This window comes from Chelonoidis abingdonii, chromosome 21 (genome assembly GCF_003597395.2).
Source record: "Chelonoidis abingdonii isolate Lonesome George chromosome 21, CheloAbing_2.0, whole genome shotgun sequence".
In the NCBI taxonomy this organism is placed as follows: domain Eukaryota; kingdom Metazoa; phylum Chordata; order Testudines; family Testudinidae; genus Chelonoidis; species Chelonoidis abingdonii.
In genome coordinates, this window is record NC_133789.1 from 15884051 (window position 1) to 15899261 (window position 15211).

Here is a 15211-nt window from a genome sequence, read left to right on the forward strand (position 1 = left end):
TCACGAGAGCTTCTCTCCCTGATACCCTCCATCCTACTCCTTACATTGTACCCAAACATCCCTAATTATCTCTAAGTTAGTCCTCCACATCCTACTTCCCTTCATGCCCTCTGCTCTCAGCCCTCCTGCCTATGTGTCACCCCATAAACACCAGTTCCTCCATCATCTTTCTCCCCTCCTCACCTTCTCCCTTGTCTCAAGGACTCCCCTCATGCTGACTCCTGTCCACAGATGAGTACACCTAATTGCCATATTCTCCATGCATTTAGAAAGTTATCATAGCAGACCACCAGCTGCACTAGATTTAAGGTTCAGCATTACTCTCTGTTTAAAGGGCAGCTATTCTAATTTCTCTAAAATGTACATGCTTATTCATATTGTCCTGAAATACACTATTCATCATGTGGGTGCAGGACACGGTTAGTGACCCAAAGATGGGGTTAATTGCTCCAGAGTTTCCTGAGCTACAGTCCTCTGAAAACAAGCTTTTGATCAAAATCACCTTGCTCTGATAACATTCTCTTGCACACAATTGCGGCTCAGACTGTGGTTCTGATTATCTCCTGACGGCTAGTCACTTGGCATCTATCTAAGCTGGTGTACGGTGCACACTGCCTGTTTGTGGAAGCAATACCAAGTAAGTTAATAACTGTAGGGCTTGGAACTTCAGATCAGCAAAAGCCAAACTGATAAGAACATAAGAATGGCCAGAACATAAGAATCAGGTCAGAACAATGGTCCATCTAGTGCAGTATCCTGTCTTCTGGTAGTAGCCAATGCCAGATGCTTCAGAGAGAAGTAACAGAAGGAGCTATTCAAGTGATCCATCCTGTCATCCACTCACAGCACATGGCAGATAGAGGCTTAGGGACACCTAGAGCATGGGGTTGCATATCTGACCATCTTGGCTTGTGTGGTGGGGTGGCAGCCCCACCCCCATTTGAGAGGGGGCTAGGTAGGCCAGAGAGGCTGCGCAGGCTGGCAGCCAATCAGGAAAGGGCTTACTGAGAGCCAATCAGGGCTGAGATTGGAGACAGCCAATCATGGCTCAGCATGGTCCTATATAAAGGCTGCCCAGGAGAGCAGCAGACAGTCTGTCCTAGACCTTCATGGGGAAGGTCTATTTCCAGAGCAGGAGACCAGCACCTTGGACAGAGCAGTGCTGGGTAGGCTGAGGGGGAGCATAGTAGGGCACTAGCCCAATATCTGCCAGACTGCAGGCCCTGATAGAAAGGGCCTAGAGGGTGTGTGGGCCAAGAGGGGAAGTGGCCTAGGGTCAGATGGACAAGAGGACAGAAAGAGGGCAGGGAGGCTGCCACTAAAAGGTCCCTGGGTTGGGACCCAGAGTAGTGGGCGGGCCTGCCCCCCACCCCTTTCCCCCTTGTACTGCACCTGGCAATGCAGTAGGGTGGCTGAAACAAACTGCAACTGGCCCTTGAGACAAAGGGCTAGACTTAGGAGGTTGTGGTTGGCCACTGAGGCTAGTGCAATTACTGTTGCTAACACGCCCCCCTTCCCCCCGGAGGGCAGTGGTCCTGAAGAGGATGCCGCGAGCTGGTGAGCGACGTGGGCTCAGACACCAACCAAGGGTGGGACACCACCAGGAGAGAGCGCTCCACTGGACTGAGCTAATTCCTGGAGACAACCAGCAGGAGATGCCAGGTGGTGAGTCCCAACCTTGTTGCATAGAATCATAGACTATTAGGGTTGGAAGGGACCTCAGGAGGTCATCTAGTCCAACCCCCTACTCAAAGCAGGACCAATCCCCAGATTTTTACCCCAGTTCCCTAAATGGCTGCCTTGAGGATTGAACTCACAAAAGACGGTTACTCACCTTTGTAACTGTTGCTCTTCGAGATGCGTTGCTCATATCCATTCCAGTTAGGTGTGTGCGCGCCGCGTGCACGTTCGTCGGAAGATTTTTACCCTAGCAACACTCGGTGGGTCGGCAGGGCGCCCCCTGGAGTGGCTGCATGTGCGCTGGGATATTACCCTGACGACCCAGCCTACCTTCAGTTCCTTTCTTGCCCAGCTACTCCAACAGAGGGAAGGAAGGAGTGGGTTTTGGAGGATTGAGCACACATCTCGAAGACAACACGTTACAAAGCGTGAGTAACTTCTTATTCTTCTTCAAGTGCGGGTTTCATATCGCTTCCCGTTAGGTGATGTCCAGCTTATGTAGGTTGTGGGTCGGAGTGAAATGTGGCAGAATGATTACAACTACTGAGCAGGAGGCACTGCACGCATCTCAAGTTGACTGTTGACCCGAGTAAGGCGAACAAGGGTAAGGACTAGGGAATGGAGCTGGGCAAAGTCTGTGGGTATAGGTCATGAGCCAGCCAACGGCAGCAGATGAGCCTGGCTGGTAGCATGTGTGATGTGGCTTGGTGGAAATGTGGCCCAAATCATAACAGTGTGGGTGCACGTTTCATCACCCAAGATGCGATCCTCTTTCGAGAGGACAGGTGCTATCCTTCAGTCCTGCTACTGCCCGAGCGAGAGTTGGGGCGTGCTTACAAATGGTTTTGTACAATTCAAAAAATGTCAACATAATGCCAAGTGCCCTTCTAAGAACGTCCAGGCCGCAACTGTTGTCCATACGTTGAAGTGTGGCTTACCATGAAAGGACTGACCACCTATTTAGGGAGGAAAGCGGGTCGGTCGTACTGCACCTTGTCTTTGTTGAACATAGTGTATGGGGCAACCACCTAGAGCCTGAGCTCGGAGACTGTTGGCCGATGTACTGACCGAGGAAAGTGTCTTTCAAGAGAATATACGCGAGCAGGTCCCGCTAGGGGTTGAATGAGGCGACATAAGTCGGTTTGGTTAACAGGTTTTGAACGGTCCCAGGTGGGGCTGAGCGGTGCATACCTAGCGCGTGTTATGCGATCAAGCCGTGAGGACCTCAGGACGCATAGGTGTGAGAACCAGAACGACCCATATAGCTGTGGTGGAGGTAGCGATGGCTGCAGTCTGCTACTCAGCGATGACCACTAGGACCTGCTGTTGTGGCCGACGGAGTCAAATTAGATGGGATCAAGACCTCAGCTAGGAGTAGATTAAGTTTGCCCTGTCAGGAGAAGCTTCAACCTGGCAGGTCTCGTTTGTCACGGTGGAAGGCTTCCTGCTACCCCGAAGTCACCATAGCAGCCACACTTGAGGTGAAGGATGCAGGTCGATCGAGGTGGCCGAAGTCTGTGGCGAAGTCTGCCGTGGTTTGAGGTATGAGGTCCTGGGCGCGGAGTGGCAGATAATGGTTGGGTAGGCTATTGGACAGGGACCCGAGCAATGTGGGATATTCAGAGTGCCTGTCTGGCACGCTTGATGATATGAGGTGCCGCACCTCCTGCAAGTTGAGCAGGACCCAATGAGCGCAGGAACGGTGGGAAGCATAAAGGTGTTGGCACCTTCCCGGCTGAGGCAGCGTCGGATTGGATCACCGGGCGAGACTTGGACAGGAGCCGAACCTGGATATTTCTGCTCTCGCGCCGGTAGCACACGTCCGGAGAAATCCCGATTTCTAGGCCAACAGACTGATTCACAGTTGGGCAGGGCGACACTCATGAGCCGGGAAGACCTGCTGAAGTCGAGCGCAAGCCGAGAAGGATGTGCTAAGATTTATCGAGTGGGCTATGCAAAGTTCCCGAGATGGCATTGGCCCACGACAAAAGTTGAGGCCTATGTCCTCTCCAGGTTGTTTTATGTAGTACTTAGCCGTCTGGGTTGGCCTGTAACATGAGACGCCGGCCCTCGCCGCTGTGCTGCGAACCCTGGCAGCGCAGGCGGACCTGCTCTTCATTTTTGGACATTGTATGTGGACGCCAGCTCCTGAGAGAAAGGCTCAAGTCGAAGGTTACTGAGCGTGGACTGAGCCGAGAGATGATGCATGCTCCGCCGTCAGGGACAGTGGGGCTGGGACGGATGAGAGCGGACCAAAAACGAACCAACGAACACCCAAAACTGAACACAAACAAAACCAACATAAAAACAAAATACTGCCCACACCGGAGGAGTTAGCCACATCTCTAGGGAGCTAGGGCTGCTGGTGGAATGGCTGACTTATGATGACCGATTGGGCCCTGTCCGGGCAGATTGTCGCTACTTGAGCCAAACTTGAGGGCAGGGCCAGAGCTTAGTTGTGTTTGGCTTACAACTAGCAGTGGCCGGCCATGGGACCAGGGACGCAGACAGTGCGACGCGGTCGTTCGACGGAAGTTGGGCCGACCTCGGATGATCTGGTCCACGCTGACCGTGGCTTCTGTGGTAAGCAGGCATACGGCTAGTCACGAGTCCGGATCGCCTTGAAGCTCTAATCTTGACCTGGCAAACAGAGTGGATGTTTCCTCATAATGATCATCAGGCTAGACCTGTCGTGATAGGACACCTTGCGTGCCCACCGATGAGTATCTGTGTGCTCTGAGTGGCCTCCTCAGCAGAAGCCGATCTCCAGATTAACGGCAACCGCCATATGCGATGTCCACGGTGTGGAGGATGGGTAGGGACTACTGCCGCACACTTCGCGTTAATGCCTGTGGGGCGGCTGCAGGAAGGCCAAACAGCGGACCGATACTGGAGTACTGATCGGCTTGGATTATGAAGAGAGCCTGAGTATCTCCTGTGCGCCGCCGGGAGACTGCCAATGTGAAAGTGATGCATCCTTACATCTGCCCTGAGAGGGCCGGACAATACAGTCTCGGATCATAAGGACAGCGCGAATCGAGTTCCCAGGGGATCCATGTGAACTTCAGCCTTCTCAAACTGGCTTGAGTCCTCGGTAGGTCTAGGATAGGTCTACGAGACTCCGTATGAGTGGGGATTAGGGAATAAGGGGGTACTTTGCCCCCTTCCGTCGCGAATCAGCGTCTGACATCGCTGCTTGTATGCAGATTCTGCCCGCCCAAGAGCGCCCTGTAGAGGCAGATGGGTTCGCGAAAACTTGTGACTGTTGGCTACCCATACTCCAGCATGCATGTACGGACGGACAGTGAACGAAGTGTAACCTGGCGACCACGCTGCCCAGAGGAAGTGGACATGGCGTCCACCTGTATATAGGGTACGACGCCCTGGTTGGGCCGCACGCTTCAAAGGGCGCCTTTGCGTCAAGCCCGGTCGTAGATTGCGAGGTGACCTTGATCTGTGGCCTTCTAGTGTCCTGACAACGGTCGTCTGCCGACCGTCAGCCGCCGCCATTGCAAAGTATCGTATTGTGGCTAGGCACCGAGTGCGTCCGCGGTTGTGGCTCGGGGAGGGAGGCCTTGAGATAGGTCGTCGGCGGTGATGCGCGCCGAAGAGAGCGCATTAGGAGCCGTGCCTTCAGTCTGTTGCGATCCTGGGGTTGATTTCCCGCAAGGGCCTTTCAACAAATTGGTAGTCTGTGAAGGCGGAGGTTTGAACTCTTGGAGCCCATGAGATGCTCCTCATTGTAACAAGGCCTGGAGGGAAGCTCTGGCCGCCTTTTTCCCTTCCTTCAAGAGGGCAGTGAACTCTTGGCGGGAGTCTTGATGGAGAAGCTCCAAAAATTTATTCACCGTTATCCAGGTGTTATGATTATAGGGGCTAAGCAGGGCTTATTGATTTGCCACGCAGGGCTATAAGGCCCTTGCAGAATACACCTTGCGGCTGAGTAGGGTCATTCGCCTAGTCCCCTTCGATTTTGGGGCTGGCACCTGTTGGCCATGCCATTCCCTTTTTCTTAACCAACTGAATGACTAGTGAGCAGGGAGGAGGATGGACAGACAAATAGTCGTACCCTCCATAGAGTATCGGCATTCGCCTGGATGGTCCAAATAAATGGGTAGGGCCCCTCTAGTGGGGCAACTGCCGATAGAATGTCCACTACCGGGTCCCCTACCTCCGGGACCTCCTGCACCTGGAGGTCCGCATTGAGTGCTACCCTCCACAGGAGGTCCTGATGGACTCTCAGGTTGTTGGTGGGCACACCAGAATCGCGGTCCTGAGCATAAGAGCTGTCTGCGTGGGAAGACACTGATGCGCGTCTGGATGGCCATGGAGGTGCTGAAAAATCATGGGCAGAGTCTCTGACTCTACCAGACCTTGCCCAACTCGGCACCTGGGACCGGTATCGGAAGGCACACCGGTACCTGGAACGAGATCCGGACCTGCGACCAGAGCGGTGCCGGGAGATCGACCAAGATCTCGAGGTTGGGAGCGGCTACGGGAGTCACAGTGCCTGTAGCGGTGCTGGGAGCCGGAACGGTGCTAAGATTATCGGGTCGGTGAACGGGACACCGACCTGTGCGGCGAGTCCGACCGGTGCCGAGGAGAACAGCATCGGGACTGCAAGTGGCGTTGGTAGCGGGAGCGCCAACGGGACTTGGAGCGTCTGCGGGACCGTGATCATGAACGGTGCCTCTCTGCTGCGCTGACAGAGGATGGTCATATCAAGGAGGCCTGCCAAGAGACTGTATTACCCGCACCGGCAGTGCCGGTGGTTCAGGCAGCATCTACTCTGTCATGGCAATGCAATCCCTCGCCCTTGGAAATGTCTCCGGCATGGAGGGAACAGTGAGCTCGACCACACTGCGTACTGGGGAGCTGTCAGGCACCGGATTCGACGGCCCTCGTGGGACCGGGATAGACGGTGCTGACGTCACCAGTGCCTCAGCAGGTGTCGGTGCCGGGCAATCCGGCTTAGACAGGCTCTCTGTCTGCGGTGCAGTTTGCACGGGAGCAGTAGGAGCAGGAAGCTCGACCACGGCGTGCGCAGGGGAGCAGTCAGGCACAGGATTCGACGGCCCTTGTGGGACCAGGATCGATGGTGCCGACGTTGTCAGTGCCGCGGCAGATGTCGGTGCCGGACGATCCGACTTAGATGAGCTCTCTGGCTGCGGTGCCGTTGGCACGGAAGCAGCAGGAGCAGGAAGCTCAACCACAGTGCGCGCTGGGGAGCTGTCGGGCACTGGCAGGAGGAGTCGTGGGCTTCCTCAACCTCAGAGAGAGGAAGCGGTGCCGAGTCGACTTTGGTGCCGGTAACGGCTGGTGCCGGTGGGGTCTGGTGCCGAGGAGGCGCTTCTGTCCGTCGAGGGCCAGCCTTCAGTGCAGAAGTGGAGGGTAAATGAAAGTGCCACTCCATGTTGTTCTCAGCTTTTAAAGCCTGCAATGGGTCACTTAGCTGTGTGAAATGCAATTTCCCTGAGGCACCGCAAAACAAGAGTTGTGTGGTTCCTGTCAGCACGGCCTGTGCAGGCCAAGCATGGTTTTAAGAACGGTGAGCCGGGCATGTGGGCTCCTGCACCGGTTTGTGCGGAAGGGGCTACTCCCCGACCCGCTAACTATTTACTAAACTAACTATGCTAGTAAAGAAAAAACGTAGAAGTAATATACGTATATATAAAGGATTAAACTATATAACTTATACCACAGAACTACGAGTAGCTAGGGAAGTGGAGGTCAGCTAAGCTGCGCTCCACTGTTCCAACGACTGACACAGGCGGTAAGAAGGAACTGAAGGGTGGCTGGGTCGGCAGGGGTATATATCTGGCGCCATGGCGGCGCCACTCCAGGGGGCGCCCTGCCGACCAACCGAGTGTTGCTAGGGTAAAAATCTTCCGACGAACGTGCACGCGGCGCGCACACACCTAACTGGAATGGATATGAGCAAGCACTCGAAGAAGAACCCTGGGTTTAGCAGGCCAATGCTCAAACCACTGAGCTATCCCTCCCACACAGCTAGTAACAGTTGATGGACCTATCCTCCATGAATTTATCTAACTTCTTTAACCCAGTTATAATTACAGCCTTCACAACATCCTCTGGCAATGAGTTCCACAGGATGACCGTGCATTCTGTGAAGAAATACTTCCTTTTCTTTGTTATAAATCTGCTGTCTATTAATTTCATCATGTGACCCCTGGTTCTTGGGTCATGTGAAGGGGTAAATAACACTTCCTTATCCACTTTCTCCACACCATAGTTCCACCCACACTCCATCACGAGAGCTGCCCAGAAGCATCAGGGTGAGGGGAGAAAAAAATACCCCCACTCCTCCCAGCAGAGTGAGGGGGCAGGAGTCTTCACATTCATCACTCAACTACTAGCCAGAGGCTGATACAGGAGATGGAGCCCCCAAGCAGGGTCCAGGGACAACTACCTGATGTGAACTGCAACACCCTCCTCATTGCCAGCAGCCGGAGAGGAGGGGATAGGGTGTCTTTATATCTCACAGCAGCCTCTGGCCAGGCAGTTCAGGCTCCAGTACTGAAGTATGGTAAGTTTTCCTAGCCCAGTCTGGGGGTGGGGGGGAAGGGGGTTTCTTTCCTGCTTGACTAATTAGGGAATTTCCACCCACAAACCATAGGAGTCTGTTGCTGGGATCTAGGCATCACAGTAAACAAATGTCAGCAAGTTTATCACGCTCTGTCCCCCTCCCTTTCTCCACCCTGTGGCTTTCCTGCCCCCTCCCACCTCTAGCGCAGCCCCTTCAGAAGTGCACACCTCCTCTATATTTACTGCCCTTCTCCCTCCAAAGAGAACCCACCAGCAACTCCCTGATAATCCCTACCTCAAATGGCTTCACTGCAGCCATTTTCCTTCTCTGGTCCCTGGAAGGATGTAAGGGTCTGGCAGAAAACATGGATGTTGAGCTGCAGCCTGTTATGGCAAAAAGGCAATTGGTGACATGTCAGAACAGGAAATAATTTCACAGCACAGTTCCCCCAGGCTCTCTCTGCACACAGATGATCTAGACTGTCATGCAAATAGAAAAATTCAAAACACAGTAATGGAGTTTGGGGGGGGAAAGAGGGTTATCTACCCAGACATCTGTTAGAAAAGGAATTCAAACAAACAAAGTATCCAATAAGTTCTTGGAATGTACAGGGGACACCTGTCTTCTTTGAGAGATGGAAGCAGTAACTGAAACAGGAAGGAATGAATTAGGAAACTGAAGGTGGAGAGCAATATGGGCAAAAGTGATGAAAAATTATTGATGTTGCAGTTCTATGAGAATGAAGGCATGAGAGCAGCAGAATAAGGACAATGGATGTCCAAAAGGCAGACTTCAACCAAGTCAGAACTAGTAGGTGAGGTCCCATGGGAATAAAATCTGAGAGAGAAGAGAGTTCAGGAGAGCTGGCTGGCAGTTCCTCAGAGACAATATTAAAGCAGCAGCAAAGGATCACAATGTGAGGGAAAGACAGAAAGAGTAAGTGGCTAATATGGTTCTACCACAAGCTCTTTCATGACCAGAAAAAAAAAAAAAAGGAATCCTATAATAAGTGGAATCATGGACAAATTTCTATAGATGAGTACAAAAGAATTGCACAAGCATGTGGGGACAAAAATCAGAAAGATTAACTCACAAAATGAGTTACACCTTGGAAGTGACACAAAAAAGCAATAAGATAAGGGTTCTATAAATATATTAGGAGCAAGAAACAGGGGAAGGAAAGTGTAGGTCCTCTACTTAGCAGAGAAGAGCCAATAATAGATGACAGCAACAAGACAAAGGTGTTTAATGCTTTTTTACATTCACTAAAAAAATGTAATTGTGATCGGATACTTAATTATTCTTAGAGGGGGAAGGAAATGCAATTCATCCTGGGCTACTCAAGGAATTAGCTGAAGCAATCTTGGAACAGGTAACAATTATCTTTGACAACTCCGGGAGGGAAGACTGGAAAAGGGTAAACATAAAACAATGAAGATCTGGGGAATAAAGACCACTCAAGCCTAATTTAGATACCCAGAAAGACAAATGTATTAAACAATCAATGTATAAGCACATAGAAGATAGTAAAGTGATAAGTTATAGCCATGTAGCGAGGCGGTGTGGCTCCCCTCCTCCAAAGGGAGGGTTGAGCCCCATCCATCTTCCCCCAGGGCGGTAGCACGGAAACTTCCGGCGGAAGGCCCTGCCCCTCAAGGATCAGGCGGCAACCCGGAAAGTATTAAAAGCCGGCAACCGGCCTTTCAGTTGGAGCCCAGCTTGCCGGCCAGAGCAGAACGTTCCGGCCGAGCCCTCGTCGCTGGAGGCTGCCGAGCTCTGGGACAGGGAATCAGGCCTTGCCGGAACCGACCGCAGGCAACCAACGACCTGAGCTGCGGGAAACTACAAAGCATAGCCAGCCCCAACTACGGCCTGGAGGAACTTTCGGACCGGACCTGGCCCAGCTTACCCAGAGGTCACCCGGATCTACCTAGCCCGGACTGGGAGAGCATGACGGTAGATGAAACGGCGGACCAGTAGGAAGCGAAGGGGAATGGAAAGTAGCTCGGGGGCGGCTGACTACAGTCCAGCCGCAGTAAAGCCCCAGAGCCGATCGGAGCCGTTGCTCTGTCAGGTATCCCCACTGATCGCGCTGTCAGTGTGTTTCTCGGTCGTGGAGCCCCGGATCACTGTCAGTGTGTTTCGAACGGATCCCCACTGACTGCCTCCACAGCGGGACAGCTGCTACTAGGGCCCGGGCTGGAACGCAGAGGATGGGTGGGCCTGCGTTCCCCCTGCCACCTGTAACTGGTGCGTATCCCCCTTCACACCACCCAAAGCATGGTAGGTACGCTCTTGCCGTTGCACACCACGAGGGCATGAGCTCTAAACTGATTTCTGTTGCCAATACTGAATGGGTCCTTCAGTAGGAAAAAAAACCAGCCCATCGTGATTGCTACTATATAGCTCATGTCCTGTTCCCAAAAGAGAGCGCTAAGAGCTCTGTTGCTATCTGAACGTTTGTGCCCCACGAAATCCAGCGCGCCTCCACTTAGACTCTGTTACTGCTATTAGCCCTGCTCCCAAGAGGCGCGAGGAGCGACTGTGTACTGTGTTCGTCACTTTGCGCTGCCCCTCCCAGGGCAACCAACTAGGCCCCATTGAAACCTTGGTCAAAGCCTGCCCCGGGCAATCCAATCTATGCCGCACGAGGATACCCCCGCGTTAGGACTGGCCTGACCCCCTACCGTGGCCCTGCCCCAAAAGGGGCGGAGCCGATTGTACTGTGTGTTTGGTGCCCACGCGAACAGAAGCCCAACGGCACGGGGCACTATATAGTGACTTTTGCTGCTGTCTGCACACAATGTACGCTACACACAAGGTCCGAACGCCCGGACAGTGGAACCGCATGGAGAACCCGAGGAACCTAGGACACACGCTAACAAGTCAGGATGAGGCCGGTGTTGCTCTCCTCCTTCAAAAAGGGGTGAGCCCACAGCATCCCCACGTACAACCCAGATAGATTTCGAATAACATGAAGCAGGCCAAACCAATCTAATATTCACTGCTAGCAGGCCTTTATCGAAAGATCTGGGGAACAACGGTAGAGATATCTTGATTGTAGTAAGGTCTTGACAGAAGATCCCAGACAGCCCATCAGTGCAGAAACAGGAAATTTGGTGTTCTACATGAGAAGTCTAGTACTTCAAGGAGTAATTATTGTGGCTGCTGACAAAAACATGGTGAGGAGGCTGTAGCTGAATGACAAGAGTCCACGACAGGAGCCAGTTATCTTGAGTAATCTGGTGAGCGGAAAATATTTTCAGTTAATGACTGATTGATAAAGGCACGTCTGAAGTAGAGTGTGCTTATTTAAAATTGTCGTTATTGGACACCGCAAAGCTAGGGAGCCATTCCTTGGAAACACTTCGGAAATTCTATCGATGAGGAATAATCGCAGGAAATGAACATGAGATACTTTACTTAATTCCAGAGATATACTGGAGTGATGAACGAAACAAAGGATGTAAATTTCAATAAAGAAACGAGCAAAGGACTAAGAGTATAGTTAGGGATATCAATAAATGAAATCTGAGGTCACAACGTGACTCAGCTGTGACGACACGACTAGTATATAACAGATAACTGGAATAAGGTGACCAGGGAGGATTGGTGAATCATCATCGGATTTTAAAGGACAGGTTGAGACATAGACATCTCAGTTGTTGGGGCTCGGACTAGACTCGACCTCTCATGGTCATCAGCCCTACGAGTCTGATTTCATATCTGAGGAAATGTTTCGGATCATGTTATCTACACATCACTGACCCAGACCGCACCTCCACTAGCCTACTAAAACTAGTACATTGTTTGAAACCTCCCAGATGAAGTGACCATATGAGACAAGAGCTTGGATATAAAAAAGCCAAAACAGAAAAGAGTGAACTGTGCCAGAATTTCCTCGAACATGAATCCTCCAGTGGCAGCATACCCAGGCAAGTCCGGCGGGCACAGGGAACATCATGAACCTTGCCTTTTCCTCTCCTGGCACCTCACCTTGTTCACTGGAAATGTGATCTGCCCAGGATGCTGCAGTAAAGTGGTGTGGAAGGCAGGTGTAGTGATCTCAGGAATCTCTCTCCACACACTATCTCTCCCACTGCCTCTAGACCTCCTTTTTCTACTCCTTGTGCTCCCATCTCCCTGTCCTCCCCCTCTGGGCAGAACAGCCAGCATTGCCTAGGATGTTCACTTGTCCTATGGCTGGATCGGCTCCTGTATTGTGCTATGGGGAGGAGGAGATGTAAGTGTGAGGCAGGGCTATTTGTGCAAGAGTCACCTTTCAAGCCATCCCTCAGCACTTCCTGAGGTCTCTCTTACCAATACCTGGAGTCTTGTGGCTCAGATGTTGGGTGTGCGGCAGAACTAGCTCCCTGGGTCAGCCGAATTTACATGCTGAGAAGTCCTCCACCTTGCCTGGGCTAGAGGAATCTTCAAACTACAATGCACTCCCAAGCCTAAACCCTACGCTCCGCGGGAGCAGCAGCTCGACTCAGTTTTGCCTGCCCAGATCACAATGGCGGTATCTAGAGTCCTGACGCATGGAAGCTCAGAGCCCAATATTCCTGGGAGCGTGCTAGATAGAGTATTGCCGGGGCTTTTCCCGCCCAATTAGCACAACTGAAAACCCCCCTCGCCACAGGGACATATACTGATGTTTATTGCCCCATGTGTTATCTGCGAGTCACTTCATACTTCCTTGAAGTCTTGTTTTCTTAATAACCATTAGTCTTCTGAAGAGCCGAGCACCTAAAACAATCACGCCAGACTGTCGCATAATGAGACATTGCTAAGTAAAGATAACCCGATAACGGTTTTGTCAGTTCTTGTGGTTGAGCAACAAATCCTTTCTTTTTTTTTTTTCCTTTTTTATTAGGGGTTTTGCTATTTCAGATGTGTCTTGGACACAGAGACATATGAGTGGCTTTGTTGGTGCAGTATGGCACTTTACCTATGGGGCTCCTAGGCAGGAGCGGGCCCCGGGGGCCTCTGCATCTACTACGCCCCAGGCACGTGCCCGCATGTGCTTCCTTATTTTCGCTTCAGGGAGAGTGGGGCTTGTAGGTAGCAGCCGGCTATATAGATTCCGCAGAAACCCCATCTGGGGGGCCCCACTAGGAGGTCTCTTGGAAAATGCTCGAAGCTGGGAAGGATTGTCTTTCGCATCCAGATGGCAGCTTCAGGGTAATCTCGAGTTTTTTTTTTTACATTACCTTTCATAGTGGAGCGGCAAGGCAGGAAAAGCTCTAGTACAAAAGAACAAAGCAGCATTTCTGAGAGCACGGCTTAAGCTCCGACTGCACTGCAGCAGTATACAGTAGACCCTTTCTGAAGATTGGTAGATCATGCAGGCATCTCTTTTATTATAGATTTATCCCCTAGATGAGCGTTCAATTTTGCTAATTATCTATAGGCAAAAAGCGTGCCAGGAGGCACCTGGGGGGAAAGCTCCATCTATTGGCGGGCTAATTAATAATTGCCTAACCATGTGGCCAGACAAAGAGGCTGTATTCCGTTCCTCGCGGTCCGACGACCATATCCTCACCAGCCTGACATACATAGCAATATGCGAATCTGCTGAACATTGTTGTGAGCGCAGTGCTAGCAATTCCTGGATGCTATGCAAAAGCAGAAGGTTGCTTCCACTGGTAGGGGGATCAGATGAGGGTGCCGCGCGAGGCAAGAGAGAAGCCAATTTATGATTTCAACATTCCCTCGGCATGCGAGCCATGCCAGCATTGTGTCCCCCCGGATCAATTGTAAAGGTTACAGCCTCATGTCTGCCTCTTCATTGACTTTCACAATTCAATCCCTTTGCTGATTGGCACTCTCCATGCTACGCCAGAGCTGATGGAATCAGCCTTCTCCCAGGGAAAATAAGGGCAACACAGTGCAACCAACTTGGCGAATTTCCTCCTATTGCTCCCCCCTTGGTGCTTTTCAGCGTATGTGGTGGTTGGTGAGCAAAAGAATAGCCAGTCATTAGCCTTTCTGAACATTTTGACAGTCTTCTTTTTCCCACCAACCCAAATCGTTTTAGTGGTCGTCGATATTTTGGCTACCTGTGGTGTGATCGTATGGAAATGATAAGTGTTACTGATGCACTAGTGCTTAATACTGGTAGCAACTGTGCTAAGCAATAGAGTTCAGCAGACATAGTGATCTGAGCAAGGTGAGAGTGGAGGCCGTGACCTCCTACGGACTGGTATTGCATGTGTGTATGCCGCCACCCTCAGGGTCGTTTCATGTGACACCCTGCGCTCTGGTTTGTACATATAACCCTGATGCCCAGTCCTGGCTTATGACTTTTGTGAAGACCCTTGCGCAAGGGATCACTTCACCTCAGCTCTCTGTCTCATTAGCTCGCTGCAGTTCTTTTCCCAACGCCATCAGCCCGATACTAACTGAGCAGAAACAAAATAAGATACCTCGTTTTTATGGCAAGCCATTTTTTGCTACGTACTTCTTCTGCATGAAATAAGTGCCCAAAACTTGCAATTAAAATCGTCACTATAAGCCTGAGGTCAGCATTCCATTTATTTTTGACTACTATTGCAGCACCAGTCAATGTCTTATGATGCAGGAGTCTCTTAGATGAAAAAAGGATATTCAGTCAATCCCTAATAATCATGGGTAAAAAAGAAAACCACGCAAATCTTTCGTCTCATCCTTATACTCGTTACACACACACCTCGTGCGACCTTACCATAAGCCTTCTACCCTCTCCATGGGTTCTGTTTCGCTTGCTTCTTTGTTGGAAGCGGTTCTCAGGAGAAGTGGCTCAGCCCATACTTTTCTTGGTTTGTTAAAAAATCCCATACAACCAAGATTTTATATCTCGATGCTTCGTACTACTTTATTAGTCCGAATGTTTTTCACCAGACCTCGAACATTACATAATCACTTAACCTCCCTTATTCTGACGTGCTGTAATTTTCTCTTCTCTTGTCCTTCAGGAAGATCTTCATACTCTTGTTATATTAA

General features: G+C 51.2%; 1 protein-coding gene across 3 annotated transcripts in view; it reads right to left on the reverse strand.

The window, feature by feature from the left end:
• LOC116829821 (uncharacterized) overlaps positions 1–15211 on the reverse strand; it is a 72000-nt gene that overhangs the window by 31372 nt on the left and 25417 nt on the right. For all 3 annotated transcript variants that reach the window (XM_075059651.1, XM_075059650.1, XM_075059649.1), the window contains exon 2: positions 8522–8610. Coding sequence is in view for 2 of the 3 variants with exons in the window: in XM_075059650.1 (XP_074915751.1) it covers positions 8522–8593 (72 nt within the window). In the remaining variant the exon portion in view is untranslated. The remainder of the gene's footprint in view (positions 1–8521; positions 8611–15211) is intronic.